This window comes from Antrostomus carolinensis, unplaced genomic scaffold (assembly GCF_000700745.2).
Source record: "Antrostomus carolinensis isolate BGI_N321 unplaced genomic scaffold, ASM70074v2 scaffold9802, whole genome shotgun sequence".
In the NCBI taxonomy this organism is placed as follows: Eukaryota; Metazoa; Chordata; class Aves; order Caprimulgiformes; family Caprimulgidae; genus Antrostomus; species Antrostomus carolinensis.
The window spans coordinates 21,801-45,128 of record NW_010301576.1 but is presented as its reverse complement, the minus strand read 5'-3'; the positions used below and the strand labels follow the sequence as shown (position 1 = coordinate 45,128).

At 34.7% G+C, this 23,328-nt stretch overlaps 1 protein-coding gene across 3 annotated transcripts in view; it reads right to left on the bottom strand.

Annotated features, from left to right (window-relative positions):
• Nucleotides 1–571: 571 nt before the first annotated feature.
• The window catches only part of MAP3K7 (mitogen-activated protein kinase kinase kinase 7), a 33,766-nt gene continuing 11,009 nt past the window's right edge, over nucleotides 572–23,328 (bottom strand). Inside the window, exons 9-15 of one of the 3 annotated variants that reach the window (XM_029083905.1) lie at nucleotides 22,311–22,462; nucleotides 21,488–21,647; nucleotides 12,423–12,487; nucleotides 7,032–7,140; nucleotides 4,160–4,221; nucleotides 3,496–3,611; nucleotides 572–1,408 (exon numbers count right to left, since the gene is read on the bottom strand). In XM_029083905.1, the coding sequence (XP_028939738.1) occupies nucleotides 1,228–1,408; nucleotides 3,496–3,611; nucleotides 4,160–4,221; nucleotides 7,032–7,140; nucleotides 12,423–12,487; nucleotides 21,488–21,647; nucleotides 22,311–22,462 (845 nt within the window). In that variant the 3' untranslated portion in view covers nucleotides 572–1,227. Of the gene's footprint in view, nucleotides 1,409–3,495; nucleotides 3,612–4,159; nucleotides 4,222–7,031; nucleotides 7,141–12,422; nucleotides 12,488–12,695; nucleotides 12,731–18,786; nucleotides 18,901–21,487; nucleotides 21,648–22,310; nucleotides 22,463–23,328 lie in introns of those variants that run through there. The other 2 variants (XM_010163517.1, XM_010163518.1) reach the window with 2 other exon arrangements.

Here is a 23,328-nt window from a genome sequence, read left to right as displayed (position 1 = left end):
TGATTTACATATTCTGCTTGAGTTCATTAAATGCAGTTCTTCAGTCACAAAGGCAGCAGGCATTCTGTAATGGACTTCCTTTGAACTATGTTCAAATGAGTGGAATAACTGAGATTCCTGATGGAGACCTAAGCCATTTCCCTCATTTTCTTAATGGCTTCCGCTATTTGCATACTCAACTCCATTTCATAATTTGCTATTTTAAATAAATTCATTTCCCCAAACCCTTCTTTCCCTATACTATTTACATTTATGGTAAATGCTTTTTTACTTTTATGGTAAATGCTTTTCAGCAAATAAGTTGTAAGGAAACAAACAAAAAAAAATAATCCAAGAGTGGTCTCAAGGGAGCAAGTATTTAAAGTTTTGTATTAATTTGCTTTCTGAATTTCCTTCCAAAGATGCTACAGGGACAAAAGCTTTAAAGGTTTAAAACGCACTTTCACACATTTTTCATTCTTTCTTTTATAACAAGGGACAAGCTTTGCCCAGTGAATCACCTTCATAACTTTTGCCCAGTAACTAAATGAAACTGCACGTCATTCCCCCCAAGAAAGTAAAGAAAATACAGTTTTTTACTTCAAATATTTTATGAATGCAAGATTACAAGAAATATGTTAGTCAAAATGCAGGGCTATCAAGCACTGAACCAAGGATGCTGGCATCAGTTTGCCTACCATTTTGCATGTGGAAAAAATACACTACGTCTACAGGTAAAAGGCATCACTAATGCATCATGAATTACTCTGGTCAGCCAGCATCACCTCTGCAGCTTGGTGCATGTTTAAGTCCTGAAAATAATCATCATATTAACAGTTTGAGATGAGACACTGGAACAAAACCATTCTTAAAGAGGAAAGTTTTTGTTTTGCTCTTATCGAGGTAACACCAAAAACCAAAACCAAGATCTTACAATTTAGCAGCCACCTGAACACTTGTTAGGCTAGCCTTCACACAAGGAGCATGCATACAGCCACTGTTCTTCCTTTAAATTGAGGGCTGTTGGTTAATTCAAGTCACTTTTTTCTCACCTTATTTGATTAACCCGTTGAACTGGATGTCCACCATAGGAAAAAGAAAATTAAATGATGGTAAGTGTAGCAGACAAATACAGATCACACCAAGAAGCTAACACTCATGAGTTGTCATAATAAGAGATAATAAGAACAATAAAAAAAAATATCAGTCTTTTCTGTGCATATTTTTCATTTGAAAGGTCCCAGGAAATCATGATGTGCCTGGTCGTTTCTGTTGCTGATTTCTGATGACCTCTAATTGTTTTTTGCATTGCTGATAGTAAGTTGAGAGACTTTTGTTTTCATCTAACAGCTTTTTATGTTCTTGTACCAGACGGGATGTGTTTTGCTGGTCTTTTTCATCCTGGTCCAGTTCTGCTATTAGTTCTTGTCTAAAATTAGAAAAAAAAGGTAATTATCATTTATAATCTACTTCTATTTGTGTGTAGATGGCTTCATATGTTTCAAATCAGTATTTGATTATCAGTCTGAACTTGTGGCCAGTCATATTTTTTGCAAAAATAAAATAATTTGGCAAAAAAAAAAATAATTTACTATTTGCTGTAGTCTGGGAAAAATTATCTTCCAAATCAAATCCGTATTTAAACTTCAAACTAGCTGCAAGCCATAGCCTTAATCTCTAGAACTGTCCTTTATATAATGCCTTTCAGACATGGTTCTATGTGTCACATTAGAACATCTAAGGATTCACATAGAATTTCATAAATATATGCAACTCTAACTTTGCTTAAATATATTTACATTTAAAAACTCAAAAAGCAACTTAAAAGGCAAAACTGCAATTATTTTAGTAACTTTTTAGTGAAGTACTGTTTTCTATTTGGACTTGAATTTCTCAAAGCAGTGAAAAAGCAGAATCAAGCAAATTATTTTTCTAACTGTCATTTCACTTAATTTATGCCATAAGCGTACAATATGTTTTTTAGCAACAATTTTAGAGGAACAAACACACTGATAAACTTACTATAAATTATCCTGCAAAACTGATGTAGCAGTTTGTTTTACTGTTTGTTTATGAGGTGACAAGTAGGCAAGCTGCCAGTAGTATTTTAGCAACAAAATAGTAGAAGGCAGTTCATGTAAATTAATTGTTGCCATATGGTTTGTAATTACAGTTAAAGAAAATGTAATTATTCTATAAAGTCTGAACTAATAATCAGCTTAACCAGCAATAAATTAATCAATCACAATACATTTTTTTCTTTTAACATCTATGGGCGATTATGTTCTGACTAAGAAAAAATAGTTTGGGAGAAATGTGTATGCAGACTTTCTAGAAAAAAGATAATGTAGGAATTAGAAGTTTAGAAACTGAAACACATTTTTATATAACTTATTGACCCTTAGGGACAAGAGAAATAAAACCAAAATTAGGATCTTCATGCTAGCTTCAGTATCTCCTCATGAAGTCTAAAGATTCTAGTTGCATTTGAAAAAAAAATTGTTCTCAGGACGCTAAGCCAAAAGTGATTAAATGATAGAAGGCTGACCTTACAGTAGCTCTTCCCCTGTTCTGTACACTATTTCTAATCTATAAGAGGTTTATGCACACATTTTTCTTATTAGCTATTCCACAAACACCAAGGCAAGCTCCTCATTAGCAACCAGTTGCCTGCAGTGACTCAGACACTGGTGGATAACAGGCAGGTGACTTGGTCTAGCATGCGAATATATAATGACCTCTCAGGTGTGCTCCCCAGCCAGGAAACAAAAATGATGAGAAGCAGAACACAACAGAAGGTATTACAAACTCAAACTCTGAATCAGTAGTACCTTTGGCCCTAATCCAACAATATATGCAGTTGCTTCACTTCTATGTGTACACAATGCAAGAGGAAAGAGTTTATTTCTAGTGCTCAAGGATAAGAAGGTACTTAACAGCTCTTAAGTATTAGCTCCTAAACCCCTGGAAGGAAAACACAAGATGTGTGTTGATAATACTGTTGTAAATGTGATGATTGACAATGATCAATCATTTATAAGATAAAAACTAAATGCAATGTTCGTAAGATAAAAAGTAACTGCAAAATGAGTAACATTGTCATACTACTAAAAATTCTATAATCCAGTATCCAAGTGATTATCTACAAATTACAGTTGAAAATCTTTTACTGGACACCATTGGAAATAAAATTTCAAGGTTCCTCAACAGTCCAGGTCTTTAATTTGAGACAATACAAACAAACATTACTAGTACCTTACATACACAGACATGCCACACACTTCAAAGTAGGACTTGTCCAGAGAAGAGTCTTGATATTGATTAAAACTTTCAGTTACCTGCTGTAAATATCTCACCTGTACTGAGCAGCTCAGTATTTCTGAGAATAAGGCTGGAAAATAATTATTCCCTATGAAAAGTTACTTTATAAAGCCAGAAATAATAGTCAAAGGTAACAGACTTTGTGTAAAAGAAACATACAGAAAACCAGAAAAGGTTAAAACACATTTCACTTACTTCCTCTGCAACAGCAATGCAATTTCTGTCTGAACTTTCATATATTCTTGCGCCATTTTGCAGTGCTGTTCAAACACAGCCATAGATTCTTTGGAGTTTGGGCATGGTGCTAGAGGCTGAAAATAAATCAGACATGTTAAAAACTAATGAACTGATACCTTAGTATATAGTGTGTTAGAATGTCTCTGCAGTGTATTTATAACATCTTCTAAAAATCAGTAAGCTTTTAAAAATAAGTGTTAAACCATGCCCTGGAAAATGTTACTGCACTGATGTCAAAGTTGACTCAAACCTCAAATCTGCAGTTATTAACCTGACACTCTCTCTGTCACAAAAATCAAAGTAGTGTTTAATCCCACACACAACAAATAAAGTAAATACAACAATTTAATTCAGTAATACTCAAGCAAATAATGTTTTATTTTGACAGTCAAACACAGTTTACATTTGGTTTTAGGGATCATGTTTCCCAGGGCTTGTTTTTAATAGCTTGATCAAATTTAAGTCAACCAATCTCAGGTTACATAATATTTTTTTAGCCTTGGTCAAAAGTTAGACAGAATATAAACACAGGTAAATATGTGGCACTATGTTTCCCAGCCCCAAATTCACATATTATAATAAAGTGCAAGATAAAGAATCTAATAAAACTTATATTTATTACCTGTAACTGATGATCTAATGTAAGATATGCCATTGGGATAGAGTTATCTGACCCATTGGTCTCTGTAACAATACCAAGAAAACTTTAATGTATTTTCAGAGTTAACTCTATTCTTATAGGACAAAAACAGTAATTCTAAATTGTTTCACAATACACAATCTGAATGTGGAAAGGCAAATGGAAATAGCAGCGTTCCAATCCCAAGGCAGATGAATCATTTTGTTTTTTTGATACAGTTACAAAATTCAACAGTATGGTCTATCACACCAAGAAGAAATAAAGATTGAGATTATCATCCTACACTTCTAGAAGCCATGTAACAGCATACAGATTTAAAAAAAAAAAGAAATTTTTGCAGTTTGCAATCACATTATCTACTTATAAAAATTTTGCCATTTCATTCTTGTTTATGAAGGATCAGCCAGCCAGCCCATGCATCTAATGATTTTAAAATTAGAAGCTGTGCAAACCAGCTCTGCCAAAATAAAATAAGCACAACCTCCAGCTCAGTTTTGAAACCTGCTCCCAGCAAGGTCTGTAAGTATCTTCCTCACAACATGCTCTAGGGCACCTTCTCTGCTCTGTAGAGATACTTTGTGGGTAGCAATGAACCCAATAACCAGTCTATCTCCTGGGCCTGGCTGCTCTCTTCTTACACTGTAGTAACTCTGGATTTCTCTAGTGCTTTCATTCCAGATTTAACATGTTTCCGAACTCTTACACATCCTATCTTTTGGTAGCCCACAATCTGGGGTTCACAAGCTGACTGTTAAGCTTTAAAAGACATAGGAGTAAAGACAAATGGAGAAACTACTGATTTTATAGCTGCGTTATTGCTACTAGAGGATTACATGGAGGAGGGTAGGTGGGAAAAAAAAGGGGCTGCTTACCCATACCCCAAAAGCACCTGCCACAGAGTAGTCGTGGTAGAGAAACTAAGGTGTTGCCCTCAAAGACTATGCTATCTCCAAGAGCAGCTTCAAAAGGAAACAGAAATAAGAGGGTGGGAATGGAGAAAAAGTGGTTAAGTGTATGCTTGTAAGGAAACTGGAAGGTGGTAAAAAAGAAAAGAAAAAAGAAAACCAACAACCCTAAAACCAGACTTAATCACCACAGTATCTTAAATGCGAACGATATAAGAAGTCCTTTCCTGCATTAGACTACTGCCATATACAGAATACCACTACAGCAAAGGAATTATAGTAATGTTTCGAATACATCAATACATGCAAAATACTTCAGATTACATCCCTGAGCATTTCAGCACCGTGTCACAGTGACTTTTCCTGTGACTGACCAGATTTGGCTGCATCCTCATTTTATAATTTTGTCTCATTAACTTAAAAACACGCCCTCTTTTACAGAAAATTAAAATTATTTCTCTCTTTAGAAATTCAAACAATTCTTTGTTCATGGACTGCATAAACCTAGCTAGAAAAAATATACATGTGGTACATTCTGTATTTACCTGAGTATAAGGTGAGGGATTTCTGTGGGCCAGAAAACAGACCTGACTTTTAGCTTTAGTGCTGTGCTGCATTTAAGGCCAAAGCGTTGGGACAAACTGCCTGTGCACTGGCATACGATCAGCAACTTCCAGTTCCCAATGAACTACTGATTGGGTAAGAGCTTGCTTCCATGGGAGGCAGCTATTCCCATAAGTGCTCAGTGCCCAAAGCAACTCGAGACCTATGCTATACAAAAGAGGGCACAGGGTGGGCTGTGGCTGTAGGCAAGGGCTCTGGGAAATAAATTATGAGTGACAAGGCACAGAGTGTGATCAGGCAGAGTGACAACGGACAGAAAGAAGAAAGCACAGAAGCAAAATACAGGAGTATATTGCCCTCCTCCCACTAAAACAGGGTGGGGGTAAAAAGAGAAGGGCACATCTTATATACAGAATCACCTTATATTTGGTAAAATACAAGTGTGCATATATATATATATATATATGCCTATGCAAGAGTCAGTCCACATGTTGAGTTTCCATTTTGCAGTTGGTCACAGGAAAAGAATTTAAAAAATCTGATCAGCCAAAAATGAAATGGATCACAAGAAAAAGATTTCAGAATTTGAGGCACTATGAGGTACCAGCCAGAGACTCAGTTTAAGATCCAACACGCACACTTTGATATAAAAAATTGTAATTTTTATTTATATTCTAGAAAGAAGTTTGTGGGGATCCATTGTTTTCATGCAGTCCAGGACTGGTTCTTTCCATAACGGAGTGCATTATGAGTTTTAAAACTGAATTAAAGCATTAGATTATATTCATTCTTAATCCTATTTCACAACAAAAGAACAGTGATGCTACAGTAGTATTTACAACACTTCTGCAGACACATTTATGTTGGTTCATTTAAAACAGTAAGATTGTGTGCACGTACATTCTGCGTAAGCAAAATTACAACATAGACAAAAACCAGAATTAACATATTCCAGCTGATACTCACCTACAGAGCATTTCATTCCAGAAGCCAGAGCAATGATAGCTTTAACTGTGCATTCATAATACAAATGCACAAGACTAAAATGCTCTTAGATGTCTATGTCCCTAATTCCACAAAACCACACTACAATCAGAAACTGCTGCTAAAAGATCTGCATTAAATACTCCTATCATTGCATATGTACTTTCTTACAAGTAAAATGCTTACAAGTTTACGTAACTTAGTATAATGTATATAAAAAAATTCTTAAAGCCAGTGTGCAAAACCAAGCAGTAATGATTTAATTTAAGCAGAACTAAAATGGATTGTGACTTTCACTGCTTAATTTTGCTAATGTCTATGCAAACACCTCACACAATAATAAAATACATAGTTTTAATTTTTTTACAGGCAAAAAAGTTAACTAATGAACAAAGGATTACCTGCATCATCAGGTGTCCATGGATTACGAGTTGGCTTTTCAGAGGTTGGTCCCGAGGTAGTGATCATTCTCACACTAGGACTAGATGATCTACTGCTGTTTCTACTCTCCTGAAATAATAGAACAAAATAAAATTACAAGAAAAATTAACAGAAGATTTTTTGAAGGGTTCATTTTAAAAAACATTATTAAAAAGAAAAAAAAATGTGAAAAAACCTGAACCTATAATCCTCCCAAATACCCTCCTCTGCAAACTTGTACCCTGAAAGCTCTCCAGATAGTTTGATAAACTTTACATGAATTGCAGGTATAACTTTTCCATTTCCATTTCTACTCCATCTTTACCGTATAAAAAAGAAATGGATTCAATTTGGCTATTCAGCATAATAAAAAGCAGTGCTGCTGAACAACGTGTTCAAAATCTTAATACAAAAGCACTATGCTGTGTCTTGTGATTTTCACACCACCATTCAGTGAAATCCAGCAGCTCCATAACATAAGAAAGAAATTAAGTTTGTTTCCAATGTTTAATCAATGAATGGAAGTACATTCAACTAAAGGAACTGCACTAGACTGCAGTGTATTAATCTACAATTTTTTAATTATTCTAATGTTAACTCAGAGGTTATGTGATTCAACTACAGAAAACAGGAAAGTCAACAAAAAATTGATTGATCAAAAAAGATCAATCAACTAAAGCAGAGCAATTAGAAATGAATACATTCTCACAAAGCAAACTAAAAACTAAAACAAAATTCTGTAGGAAGTTCCTTTATACACAGCTTGACTTCTCCAATCCTTTTGTTACCAAAGCGTAAAACCAGATTTCATATAATACAGACTTCATTATTCTACTGAGTTTCTTTTTCAGAATTATTTACAATATATATTCTTGTATTTCATATACCCCCTCACTGACATAAAATTAACACAGTAAAGGACTTAAGATGATAAACCACAGAAAGTTTGGCAGAAAAAAAATGAAGTAAAAAGAAAAGATGCCATTAAAATACAACTGTTTCCAATATGGTGTATTTATCATGAAGTGACTAATTAAATGTCCCTATTTTTCAAAAGAAGCACTCAAATATACATTACCTGGAAAATGTATTTCTTTATGACTCTAATTTCCAAATATCCTGTCTTAATTTAATTTAATTTAATTTTTAAAAGCTATTATTTCAGTCAAGCAACGACCCAAAGAGTAGTAAGATTCTACACACTGAAATATCCATTATTTAAACTGCATTACATTTCTCCTGGAATTTTTATTAGCCATTTAGAGTTTTCTGTTAGTAGCAGAAACAGGGCAATAAACTACTGTAGAAATAATTCAATGGATGATGTTATCAGGATGATGGTGTCAGACATTTTGAAAAAGCTTGAGTGTTTGTTGACATCAAGCAAGGTTTAAGTTGCTGACCTGTCAGTGTCCTCCCATATGAATGATAAACACCTTGCTGATGTGAAAGGTCAGAAGAGAGAGCAAGAACTTTTAACAGTGTGTAAGTCCTTTAAGCAAAAAGAGATTTGTTGACTACCCAGTTGATAGCAAAGGACACCTGAGAAGTACTCAAGTTACAGTAACATTTCAATGCTGTACTAGATTGCTTGCTGTACCAGATCATTTTGATTCATCAACAGAAAACAAACATTTCCTTGGTAACATTATTTTGACAAAATCACTAGAGATAGAAATGAAGGATTTGTGTCTGAAGCCTTTGCAGTGTGGAAAAGCTGGCATGCTTTGAGGAATAATCAATCCCTCCTTAAGTTTAATTTAAATGGGCAACCCAATTTAAAGAAGTCTTTGTTACTAGCCCTGACTCCTCATCTGTGGGTTTTATCTCGCTGTGAAAGGTGGGGGGGAGAAGTGTATCTGTGACCAATTCCACAATCTCATGGACTGAATGATTCATCTGTATAGTATCAGATCTCCCAAATTATCACAGTTGGCTTGCATGCATGTGGGCACGTACATTCTGACCTTGCTTCTCAACTGTTCAATGCAGTACATGGTTTTATTTAATATATTAATTTAGATATATTATATATTAATATATTTAATACATTTTTTTCCACTTCAAAGTAAACTGTAAGAGCTACGAAGGCCCAGTAACAGTCATTTAAAAAGAAAAAAAAAAAAAAAAAGGTTTAAAAGAGTTTTGATATTATGATAGTACTGTGAAAGATGATGTACCAGGGCAACCAAACCAATATAAGATAAACAGGCAAGGACATGGGTACCTTACTAAGCATCTGATCACAACCTGTAGTTCTTGAGTGATCATGCCAAATATGTTTCTTGGTATCTGCATAAAAAAATCAAATTCTGTAAAGATTCTATCTAGTGTCAATAGAAGGTTAGCTGTGTTCATTCAAGCCTCCAAAAGTTTTTATGGCTGCAGTTCAGAGTCTGCACATCTGTTTCTGTGTTACAAAGGTATCTAGGCAAGAGCACAAGTGCTGGACAGATGATACAACACAATGTTTTAAAATGCAGGGACAGGGAAATGGAAAGGCAGAAAAAACATGCAGTGCAAAAAAAAAAATGTATGCAGAAAAATTAATAGAGCATCACAGTATATGGATGGAAACAAATGGAAATGTAGCATTTGACTGTACAGAGAGGGGCTGCATCAGTGCTGCTCATGGAGTAAGGTCCACTGTAAGCTTACCAAGTACTAGAGAAATCTGTAAAAAATTGGACTTAAACACATGTTCTCAACACTGAACCACTCTAACAGCTGATCCAATGACGGAAAACCTTTGGCTTAGTCTTACTTTCCTATCTAAACTGTTGATGTAAAAGGGTCAGTTAAGTAGTAAAATCATCTGCAAAGCACTGTTACTGTCTGCTGTTGATAGCATCAGTAAGAGCAATACTAGAAAATACCTTAAGTGTCTCAACAACATAAAAATAGTAATCATCAGCCACACAAACCACACAAAAAATTCTTCTAACAGTACAAAGAAATGAAATATACATACAATCACAGAACATACAAGAAGGTCAGATTAAAACAGACCAGTAGTTAAACATGGACACAAGAGTCTTGGTCTATACCCTTTCAGGTAAGCACCCCAAATTTTGATATATTTCTTATTATCAAGTCCAGTGTTTTCCTCAACCTCAACAAAAATTCTGTTCCGAATTGGAAAGACCTTCCTGATTAAAAAAAAACCTGGTTCTAAAAGAATAATTTCCTATTGACACAGTGGCAAATTTCAGGAAAAACACACTTAATAAAAAGATTTCTGATCAGCTTTAGCATCTTAGTCAAACAGTTAAAAAAAAAAAGCTAGCACCATTACAATACTTAAATTTTTAGCAGGATAGGGGCTTACAAGGGCTGGGTGTGGGAGCAGAGGCACGCAGTGCCAAGGCAGCTTGGTGAAGAAGGCTGCGTCGTACGGGTGTAAAGGAGAACGGAATGTGAGGAAGAAGGATGTTTGCAATGAAGGGAGGGAGGGGAAGGGGATTTTCACATTGGAAAGGATAACCTATATATGGTATTGTGCATACAGGGAGATATGATAAGCTGACCAGATGTTTTTTCTGCTTTGGATAGCAGATTGCTTATACAGATACTAGTTCAAGATTTTTAATAAAAATTCAAGGCAGTGAGGTCTAGAGCTATAGAAACTCATAAAAAGTAATCGTAAGTCTTTTGATGTAATTTCACTGTGCTTACTTTCTTCATTGTTTTCTGATTTATTAAAAAAAACAGAAAAACATATATGTCAAATGTTAGCATTAGTTTCAGCAGACTTTTCTGTCTCTTCTTGGTGAATGAAAACTCAATATTCTTTTACATGGACAGTGCAAACTTCTTCTAAAGTGCATTTTTCATGCCTGTTATATTCTGTTTTACTGATTTTATTGTAACTTTTCAAAAAACTGCAAGATAGAAGCAGATAACCAATTCTTCCACTTAGATTTCCTATATGTACCCTACCATAAGCAAGAAAGTAAAACATGATCCTGGTACTTCTACAGATCCTCATCAGAAATTGGTGAGGTAAACAAACCAAACTTTTCTGTATCCTCCTGGTCACAAGGACAATTTAGCTAGAACATCCATACAAACAGTAGAACAGCTTTCAAAGAAAGATTATTATAATAGTTATTAAGATATTAAGTAAATGCTGAAATTCTATGTTTTGAAATATTAACCATTAATTCAAATGAACAGAATGAAAAATTTTAAATAAAAAAGCTGTAATTAAATATATTCATGTATCAATCAGTGCAATTTGGTATAACTGATGTACTGTCACTTAATTTTTCCCCCCCAAGTTCCTCATAATTTTAGTTCTACCTTTATTAAATTCTGCAGATTCATTTCTTTCTAACATACCTGTCTTCTCTGAAGGTATTAAAAATGTATTTAAGACTCGTTATTTTCTGATAGATGTACATAGTAAATTCTACCAATAATACCTGGGGGACTGATAAGGTTTCTGTGGCTACCACACTCCACAGAATTAAAGAAGGATCAAACATTGATCTCCCTGATAACTGAACACCCCCAAAATTACCACCTATTTTAGATTACTGCAGCAGGTTGTTTAATATGGAAACCTGATTAACCTGATGAATATGCTAAGCTCCAGTTTCCCGCATCCAAACAGCAGGGATCTCAAAATTGTCAATTCACACTAACGACCAAATAGCCTCTGTGAATTACTGAAACAGACAATAAAGCAATTAAAGCCACCAAACAAACACATCTGAATGAAGTATTAGCTGCACTTTTCTCATTTAACATGTTCTTAGTTTAATTTCAATTTTATGTAGCATACCACTGTGTCTGTTACTAAGGCACTGACAATACCAGATAAGAAGTTATGTTATTACAGATAGGCTTTTTTAAAACAAATTTGTGACATCACCCTTCTGTAAACTTTTCACAAGCAATGGAGAGATACTACTGTAAGTTACTATTCAGGGTTCAGAAATTGATAATAAATGCATTTACAATACTGATGCATGTTTTTTATTTTTATGCAAAAAGTGAGTCTAATGTATGTATAAATGCTTCACACAATCAAAAGTTATAATTACAATTGTCTTCTACGTACAGAGAGGTGAAAAGGCTTTCCTGCATAACATCTGCCCTCAGTCAAATTAAATGGTACACAAAAAACACGTGTACATGAGTGATAAATGCTGCCTGAGCTATACAGAAAACACTCCTCATCTAGAGCTCATTCAGAGATTACCCTCATGGAATCTCATTTAAATGCAATACAAACAACACTACAGTCTGCCAAGCTTCCACATAACTTCTACGAAAGCATCAAAGGTGAAGACTTCCAGACCAGTTTCCTTGTACAGATTTGGTGTTGACTTTACTGAAACATAAACAAGAGACAAGAAAGAGATTACCTGACTGGACTCTGTTCCAGCAACACTAAGATCTTGAATGGATCTGCGCCTCTGCTGTCCGTTTCCTGCTGGGAAAAAAACAAAACAAAAACAAACCAGTGAAATCTATTCAGAACAAAATAAGGGTGCGACTGTTGCAGAGGAGCTTGGAATTTGTACAAATCCACAGAGAGAAAGTGAGAGGGGGGGAGAGAGAGACAGCTGCAGAATTTTAACTCAAAACATGCTGGACTGTCAACAAAAAGTATACCCTAATACAATAACCACTCCTACCACATGAATAGCTGCTGCACTCTACTCCACCATCTTCTGTCACATGTATTTGGTCAGGCTTAGTACTTGGGGCAGGAGCTGATGACGACATCTATTTCAAGTGCGTTACGTTATGGGGATTTCTAAAAGCCAGACTGTGAAGATAACAGGCTGCCAGCTTTAACCTGTTGCTCTTTGGCGTGCTCAAGGAACACAGCAAGGACTTCTGCCTGTGTGCTGCTCCCCTCACAAAAATTAAGAAACTAAAGTGCTTCCTTGTGGTCTTTGTCTCCTTCAGATGAATGAAACTATGTCCTATTCTCATGCTCTGAGAAGTGTGAAAAGGGGACTGTTCAGCTAAATCACATCTCACCATCAACCTACTGAGCACAATGCTGTAATCTTTTCCTCTTTTCCTTCCACCTGTTAGCAATTATCCACCAGTGACAGCTACATAAAACAGTTTAAATTTTAACACTGACACGCAATCAAAGGCATTTCCAGGAAACAAAGTCTTCTTAAAAATAAAAGGAGATTATGCAACAGAATCTCCCTGGCCACTTTGATTTTTATTACGGTGCTTGTTTATATTGTCTCTTAAGAGCAGGTCAGCTGTCCAAAAGGAAACACCAAAACGTCCTGAGTAACAGCTGACAATGCTCAAAATTCTTTTTCTTGGCTCTGCATTACGTAACTCTTCTACTGGAGGGAGCATCTGAAACGTGTCCAGCAGCCGCGACAGCCCCTCGCCCAGCGACCCTGCACACAACAGCCAACCTGCCTCACCCAAAGCCCTGTAACAGGCATCCCATTTTTAACCTTTTAGATACTTCTTATTCAGTATCATTTCCACATGACTCCACAGACTATCTTGACAGGTGTTTGATTTCCAACAGTTACTACAAAAAACTATGACTATTCAATATTAATCAAAACATTTAACGGTATCATACCTGAATTTTTTAAATATACGTACTATCACACATAGGAACACATTACCACAAAACAGCAATACAAAATTCTCAGTGTCACTTTCCCAATTTGTCATGACATTTTATAGTCTAAAATTTATAGGATGTACTATGAGAAACAAGCATGTAAGAAAATCAAGAAGGATTCTAGAATGGGAATATATTCTTTGCTCTGACTGCAAATGAATTTAAATTGCAACTTTTCTGTGGTCTTGATCTTTTGCTTCTGAAATTCAGGGAAAGTATATACTTACCTATACAACAATGTTGCTATATTATGTTTAAAACTTCATCAGAGATTGTGTGAATGGCGAACCTACCTCCAAATTTCTGAGCTTGTTCATTTGCAGTGAATTATTTCACTATCTAATCATTTAACAAACAAGATTATACATTTAATAGAATTCTGTGCTGTGCACACTTCATCTGGCTGCCACAGCTCATTTCAATATTCAAGATACCAGCAATCCACCCACGACCAATACAAAATTATGTGCACATTTCATTCAACAACACTGTTACAAAATTAGCTCAGCTGAAATAGGCTTGCAAAAATATCTGAAATTCTCATTTCAGATTAGCAACATTTGTGAATTTAAAGAACTCGGCACATGTGTTGCTGAAATATTAGAACATGGCTGCCAAAATATTAAAATAATCAGGGTGGGGTGCAAGAAAGAAAAAAAAAAAATGCCGGGGTGGGGGGGGCAGGGAAGAAGGGCCAGAACTACTGTGTTGTAATAAATGAACACCTTTAAATGAAGTATCTTCAAGTTAGTAGCATGAGGGAAGAGCAAGCTCTATTAGGCAATGCCATTTTAATTAGTGTAACTAATGCAGACATCTGGCAAATAGCTTAGACAAAGCAGAAACAGACTACAAACCAACAAATACTTATTGCTCCAGATTCAAAGGCAAATTTCAATTGAAAAATACACTGTGCAACATATAATCTTTATTTGAAATAAAATCACTGCTACTTCTCTATGCTTTCCACTCACAGTTTTGATCTTGTTCTTACCTCTACATCCATTTAAAACTGATTTTTTCTCATTATAAAAATGAAGGGATTTGTAAATGCACAGAAGTTAAAATAAAGTAGCTTGATGCACTATGTCAGTATTTTAGTGGTTTACAGGATTTTACGATTAAAAATCAAACATCAGCAAGATATTTCCTGGCCTCAAAAAACCCCATTTCACATACTGCTGTTTATTTTCTAAAATGAAATTCAAAAGGAACAGGAAACTTCCATCGTGTACTGCCACACAGACTCCAGCAAAAACAAATTCCACAGCTTGTTAAGGCTTTTGATCAGCACCCCTCTGCCAAATATCCAGACCAGTTATGAACTCTTCTCCGTGCCCTTTAGCAGATACTTGCATCTCCTTTTACACTTATGTGTGCACACGACCCTCTCTTCCTTGCACACCTACAAGACCCAAAACTCTCTCACAGTGCAGGATGACCAGTGAATATAACAGTCCTAGAAGACATTTTAAAAAAGTTAAAATATTGATCTGAATTCCAGAAGAATTAAGTTATCTGGGCAGACAAGAGATGGGACTTCTGGCTTACAATTGCTTTAAAAGTAGATGGAAAAAATATAGACCTAAAGCATCTGTAATTCCTATCCACTTTCTAAAGACACTCAACAAAATGTGTCTATCCTGAGTAATCATTATGCAGTGACAATGCTACAAAAATCTCAATGCCGTGGCACAGTTTCAGATGACAAAATTACAAAGCCAAATGTATGCATGATATATGCACGAGATGTCTAATGTTGCCAGTGAAGAAAAGGCTGTACTTGAAGGTGTATTTGCTAGATGCTGTTTGACTGGTTTGTATTGAAAAGGTGTTCTGGTTACTTTTCTTGATCATGTTACAAACTGTACTTAGATTTTTTTTTTGTTTCTTTAAACTTATAGCTACTTAAGCCTTTTTTACTTAATAGGGCTTTTATTTTTCACATATATATATATGTTGGTGGTTATTAAGTATAATAAAATGTTGGTGGTTATTATGCATACTATATATTATACATACACTAGAAATTGAAAGGAAAAAAAAAAATATTGATACTTCACTTGGCTATCTGGTTGCAGGATACTACCACCACTGAAAACTCATTTATTAAGGTATTACATAAAAAAAGGAATTAGTTGATCCATTTTTCAATTTCTGAGTTTTGTAAGCTAGTAACACAAAATAGCATCTTAAATGAAAGTTTTATTCACCCTTATTTAAACCTATTTAGAAAGAAGAGAAAATATGTATTAAAAGGTTCCACTTCTACAACATTTCACCTTCAACTGATAGAAAATTGTATTTTACAACCTCGGTAGCATAATCAGTTCACGGATGAAAAGCAGCTGAGGCAACACATTACGAAAAACTCCAATGATAGCAGATGTAGTACTCATACTTCTAAAATAGCCCTGCCTCAAAGCAGCTGACTCATGGTAACATGCCTGCGTGGTGCCTCCCCTCTCCGGGAAGCAGCTGCTTTACCATGTGCTCAGCAGAACTTCAGGCAGCAGCACAGCCTGGGTGAGCACTCGCACTGCCCCGAGGACGGAGACGAGCTGCTCGATGGACGTGTCCAGGGAAGTTCGGAGGAGCTGGGTAGGTGGCAGAAGTGCTAAGGAACGTAACAGGGTGGGATTGAGACAAAGGTGCCAGCTTAGGGGCTTGGAAGTATAACAAGAAGGAGCAAAAGCGTGTTAAGAGGCCAGAACTGAGAGTAAGGAAAAGCAAGAGGTGAGAATAGGCCACGTTATATTGTCTCTAAAAGAATAACTGGGCAGGGTACTCTTGAATAACTAAATACTTTAAGTATACAGATAAATATAATTCTTTTACTGGGCAGATGATCACATCCCTGTCACATAATGATGAACCCCTTTTTTTCTGGCCTTTGGATTATTACAGGAAAGCTGTTCTGACAACCAGAAAACTTTTAATATATATCCCAGACTTATTTGCAGACAATTTACATCTTTTTTCTGTAGTGCCAATACTGTCTTTTAGCTTAAGTAGTTCTCTCTTCCTAGTCTTTGGCTGCAGATTCATCTATAGAAAGAAATTATTCATTTCTCAGCTTTCATTCTGTGGGCTAAAAAAGCCATGCCTTCAGATTCTTCTTTATACTCTCCATACCAACCTAGTAGCTCTTGTGGCTATTATTTCACAGCACACGTATGTTTCTTTTATATGGCTGCCCAGAAGAGTATGTTGAATTCCTGATTAAACCTCAACAAGGGTCTGCAAATAGTGTTAGTGCTTCCTTATCTTTCCTGGAAATGAACCTTAAGAATTCAGTTTTTCACAATTAGATGGTATTAATGACTTATGCTACCTGGAATTAATCTGCAAGCATCTGTTATGGTCCCATGTCATCTTATTAAAATAAACTGTTGCTAGTATATGACCCACAGGGTATGACCATGATTTTACCCTATTTCTTTTTCCCCAGTCACAACAAAATTTACCCTATGTGATACTCTCATCCTCCTCTTTATAAATAGTCACTTCTGATAAAGCATTAACAGTGAATTTCATTATTGCTTGTTTAAGACTTAAATACCTTAAGAGTAAATTTTGAGAAAATTCATAAATACGCTTGCTCCAATCCTATACTTTCTTTCATTTCTACAGGTTGCTATTTCTCTCACATCTATTCCAAATTCCCCTTGGAATTCCCATCCTGTCAAGTTCAGTAAAAATAGTTCAGGTGAAGAATATCTTAACTGACTTCCTCTGCCTAAGTAAGTAAAACCAACAGACCAGTACAATCTGTTTTGTGAAAATGACATGGCATTTTGTTTCACTGACTTTTTAACTACTCTTTAAAAGTTTCAAGGTTTCTTGGAAGCCTCAGTGCTGTTACATGCAGACTGTGTGCACAGACCAGAGGCACTCAGTTAGCTCCTAGAGCTTATTTACCAGGCCAGGACCATTTGAAAATTATGCTGGAAAGCTACACTAGTAAACTTTCTTGATGATTTGTTAGCCTCAATGCCAAATAGATTTTCTTTTCATGGGCAGTGCTATCGTTCTTTGGAATCTACTTTTTAACATTCTGCATTTTTATTTGTAAACTTCAATAAAGTTATTTGAAAGAAACGTTTGTAAAAAACCCGTCTTTTGTACTCGACTTTAAAATAGCAAACAATGTCAATATTTACAAGGAAACTTCCAAAAGAACACAGATTTAGAGTAGGGGGTCCACAGTTTTTAATGGATCTCAGGATTAGCAGTAGATACTATTACTTGCATTTTCTGCCTCTGACAAATAATTTTGAAGCAACTTGCATATCCCTAATGGTATCCCTATCACAGTTTGGGACTGATTATACTTATTTTTAGGCTTTGGTAAGTATGAAATTAAAGAAAGAAATCCACTTTGCAAAAAAAGGAATGTGAAAGGAAAACAATATGCTGCTAACTAAATATAAACTTGGGATAGATGAGAATTATTCATTAAAGGCCCGATTGAAATTACCAGCTATGGTGCCTAATTATACTGATTTTCTTCCTGTCAGAAGCCTCTCCTAATAATTTTAGTTTGCATTACTTAAACACAACAGAATTACCTCATGCAGACACATTTTAGCTCTAGAGAAGTGTAGTTTAATATAATAATTACATAGATTACGTGTTAGTATTTTTTTTAATCACAAGTATCACGTGGATTTGATGTAATATAAGTAAGTTTTTTGTTCTACTGATAATTCATTAGATTAAAAATGGTGCTCAAACACAACAAAAATCAGAGCAAGATAATTACCTAGACAGGAATTTTTCAACTCAAGTCCATTTTCACCAAATGAGGCATTTTTAATAAAAAGACTGCATATATAGTTTTGCGCTGTAAACCGACTCTTTAACGTGAAGATCATAAAGGAAAAATCCTTTATCAATAAAAGTAAATTTGAACTAGAAGATCAAATCCTTCACTGATAAAAGTAAGTTTGTACTAAAATATCGTGCTCCTCTTCAGAGAGACATTATGAGAAAATTATTGGGATAATTTCTAGTTCTGTTCTAGAGCAACTGGAGCAAGAAGTATTTTTAGCAGTCTGATCATTATTCTGGCATCTTAACCAATTGACCCGTTCACCTGGTCTGCGAGATACCTGGTATGATGATCTCAGGGACATCCAGAATGTTGCCAAATGAAGCAGTTTTACGATGGCCTCGTTTAGGCTTGGAATAGGCTGAAAAAATACACATATACAATACACATGCAAAACACTAAAATGGCAATAGCAAAATTATTCAATTCCTAATACTGCACTTTTCATAAACTTGGTTAAACTATAGTTCATGCAAAAATGTGTCATGCAGAATAAACTGCATTGCCTTCCATTCATGCTTACACATAGTAAAGCAATTGTTAAAAAGCAAAAAATGCAGAACTAGCCATCATTACAACACCGTGTAATTAGTTATAGTTAGCAACACAAAAGTCAAACACAGAAAAAAGCAGCATGGCAACAAGGAAGGGAAAACCAAATGTAATTATCCAAACAGAGAACAAATTTCATTGTTTCAGATCACCTGTATATTCAGAATAAATTATTGATTGGCTGAACTTACATAACATTTTGTCTTTAGTGTTGGGTACAAACTATTTTACAAACAAGTTTAATAGCTTGGTACTTATGTTTCTTTAAATCACCACCTTTTAAAGGAAATCTTATCTGCCTCTGAAAAAAATGCTTACTCTTATTACATTTGACAGTCATTCCTGCCTTCCATTCTTTTGTCTTATTAGTAAAGATTTTTTTGTTTTGCAAACTGGATATCACTACCAACCTTTTCATTTTTGAAGGATGTTCAAGAAATATTACATACTTTGGAATAAAATCTACTTGTGTAGTTTAAGATAAATAGTCCCCACTTAGAGAATAGTCTGAATACATCTCCCAAAGGTAGAACATTGCAGCATATCCATCTCAAACTTAGTAAGTAATGGTGATGTACATTATGTGATTTACACTTAATCTAGTGATAGACAGCTAGAAATATTTATTGACCTGATTTAACAACAGCCAATTTCTCACCCAGCTACACAATTTTTTTCAGGTTCATAGCATATTATTTCTGTCACATATTTAAAAAACAAAGCAATACCAATACAGTGCTGTTTCAGCTCTTTCTGAAAAAGTTACAGATAGGTTTGACCTCATTTCTAGTAGTCCACTACTGCCTGAAGTGAAGAATTAAAAAAAAAAAAAAAAAAAAAAAAAATTAAATTAAATTAAAATGTTCAATATATACTTTCATTTCAAAAAATAAACCCTACAGTCATAACAACAACAACAAAATCTTAGAATATTCTGAAATAATAATTACTATTGAGAGCAATGTACTCAAGGAAGACAAACCAGGAAAATTAAAAACTCACACAAAGGAGGGCCAGGTTATCTCCACTAATATAAAAAACTCATATTGACTTTAGATTGTCAGTGACCAAAGTGAGTCCTGACATATTTTAAAATAGAACCAGCATGTTATTATTATCAGGTAAGTACACAGCTGCCTTCTGTGTTAGGAAACTTTTACAGATATTCAAGGTGAGATGTGCTACACAATCATCCAGTCAAAGACTGACAATACAAAAGACAAATCTTGGGATAAGGCTTTAAAATAAGAACATAAAAGTAAAAAAGTGTTTAGGGCAAGAGAATATATTATTTCATGAGTAACTGCAGTATTTAGCAAAACAAGATCCTGGAGCAATCATAATACAATGAAGAACAAAAATGAAATAGTCATGGTGAACAAGAAAGCCAGAATATAATGCATATTTCCTTATTAATTTCAGCTACTCAATTACCCTAATTTTCAGATTGGTAGAAAAGTACTAGAACAGGTAAATACCCTTGATTAACCAAAATAACTTGGTCTGTTTATTTAAATCTGTGTTTATATATAATAACAAAAAAAGTTTCACATATGAAACTTAAAACTTGAAATTTGTAATTTGTATAGATTATCAAACAGTATCTTTGATGAAGAAGAGAGACAAGAAAATGTTTGCCAAATATACACATTTTTATTAATTCACTCTTCTGGGAAGAATAAAGACTGCTTTCACTGTAAAATTATGTATTTATACTTACACAAAAATTTCAATTCACTCAAAGATTCAATCTTTAGACACAATAGTTTATAGCTACCTGAAGCAAACCTGGCAAAACACCTATAGCCCTTTTTTTTAAAAAAAAAAAAAACAAACCCAAACCCAACCAAAACCCAAAAAACCAAAAACCAAACAAACCCAAAGGATACCAATGAGTTGTTAATCTGATTAATAATATCTAACTACGTTTCTCTTTCTGAAATCTGCCAAAATGGATTTTAAGAATTATTTGGGAACATGCTGAACTTTAAACCCACTTCTTAATTTTAAAATATTATAGGAATAACCTTGATGGAAATGTTATTTTAGAAATAATTATGCTAGCAGAGATACAATAACATTATTTCAGATGCAAAGAAGAAAGCTGTGCGTTTGGAGTAGGACTGATATTTAGCAGTCTCATAATTATTTTTAAAAAGGTAGAAATCTAATTCAACAAAAGTAATCTCTTCCACAACCTTAGAAGTGCCCAATTAAAATACTCAACCTTGTTGAGTGTACCACTGTGAATGAAACCATTTTCCTCTCACAATTAATAAAGGACAATAAAGGCTACATGAAAAGTTAAAGTACTTTCATACAGCTAATGGTATTAACCTTCTGTAAGGCTATGCATATTTTAAATCTTTCTTCCTCCTTTCCTTCCTTCCAATTCCTTAGCTTATCTCCCAAATATCCTTTAATTTTACCTGTGATGGAAGCTATTCTTGCTTCTATTTCAGACATGTCAGCACTCATCCTTTTGGCTTCTCCTGAAACAAGGGCTGACTGTGGTCGCGCACGAGCATCTGACAAGCTCTCCACGCTGCTCCCACGAGATGGGGGTAAACTCAAACGGCCAGGGTCACCCTGTTTCAACAGTCACATTTTTAAAAAGAAAAATAAAAAAAAAAAAAAAAAAACTGCAGAAGCCCTTCCATGACATGCACAGTATGTCGGTTAATATATATATTTCTATAATGTGCATTTTAAAAGTGACAAGATTTAAAATTTATAATTCAATAAATGGCAATAATTTAGCTATTATTGGCTTACAAGAACCAAATACCTGCAAACTTCTAAAGAATCTAACCTTACCTAGATAAAAATTGCGTAGAATTAGGCCAATATTGTCACAAAAGAATCTTTGTATTTTTTCAGCCTACTTGAAATAAAATATAGTATCTTCAAAATTCACATAAATCTTTAATCATTTCACATCATACTAATATTTTGTTTCTAAATTAAGGCAGCAAATTTCAAATACAATTTGTTTTTAACCTAATGAATCCCTTTAAATAAAATGAACTATTTTTTTATTTCATTGGCGATCTTACTAGAGCCTTTCAGTTTACCTTTTTGGAATCATTCAATATTTTTCCATCCCCTTTCATGTTCTTTTCCTATAACTAACTGGCTCCAGTTTTGTACTGTTTTTGAAAGAAGACACTAATGTTTCCTAGCAGGTACAACACTTTTGTCCATCTTCGTACATTTCATTATTACGGTTCAAAATTGCACGTGTTGGCTTACCGGCTGCTTGGCTGTATTTTTCATTTGCTGCGCTAATTTTGACTCTAAACGTTTAATGGTGTCATTAGTAGAAGCTCCTTGGAAGTCACTTGGTTCCACGTTAACATCACTCTTGTTACTTGTGTTTGTAGAAGTGATGTCCATGAATGAACCTAGAAATCAAGAACAAGGAAAAACATTTGAGAATTTCCATTAAAAACACTAAAGTGCATCTTTGCACTTGAGCATTCTCAGAAGCCCAACTTTGCTTTAAAGCAACACTTTTGAAATTTTTTAATGAAAGGCAGGCTGCAAGACTGCAACAGATCCATTAATGTAAAAAGTAAAAGGAGTGATAAAGACAGAATACACAACTAAGTACTACAATGACATTCAGAAGTCAATCTTTAGCTTGCTCGGAAATTGTTGGGGTAGATATTAACAACACAACCAGCAATTCACAATTCATGTGTCATTCACAATTAATGACAAAAGTCCACTATTAACCATAGGGGCACACAAATACCTGAAAAAATAACAGACAACACATATTCACAGTTTAAAGTGATAAATCATATCGTAGAATCATGTGCTGAGGGGTGAACAGCTAGTAAAATCAGTACCATGCTACAGCTGAAAATATTTTGTAATATACAGGTCACTGACTTGCAAAGTAGCCAAGGAAACTTTATCCAAAATAACAGCAATTCATCTGGAGACAGAAAACAAACCAACCAAGCAGTGGAAGGTGAAGACACCCAAGATTAAAAACAACTGAAGTGGGAGAACTGTATGCTTAAAAAATTAAAAGATCAAATGAACTTTATTTTCTATTATTTAAAGGATTTCTCTGAGGGCAAGACTATCTCAGAGCCTAGCCCACATTTTCTTCCATTCACCTTTTGAGTGATTTCCTTGCACTTAATTTAAACAGCTGTATTTACTGCATCTTTACATAAAACAACTGCAAGTTTAAATTGTTGAGATCATAACTGAAAGCAGGTGCAGCTTTCAAGAATAGTAAAAAATTTAAAAATGC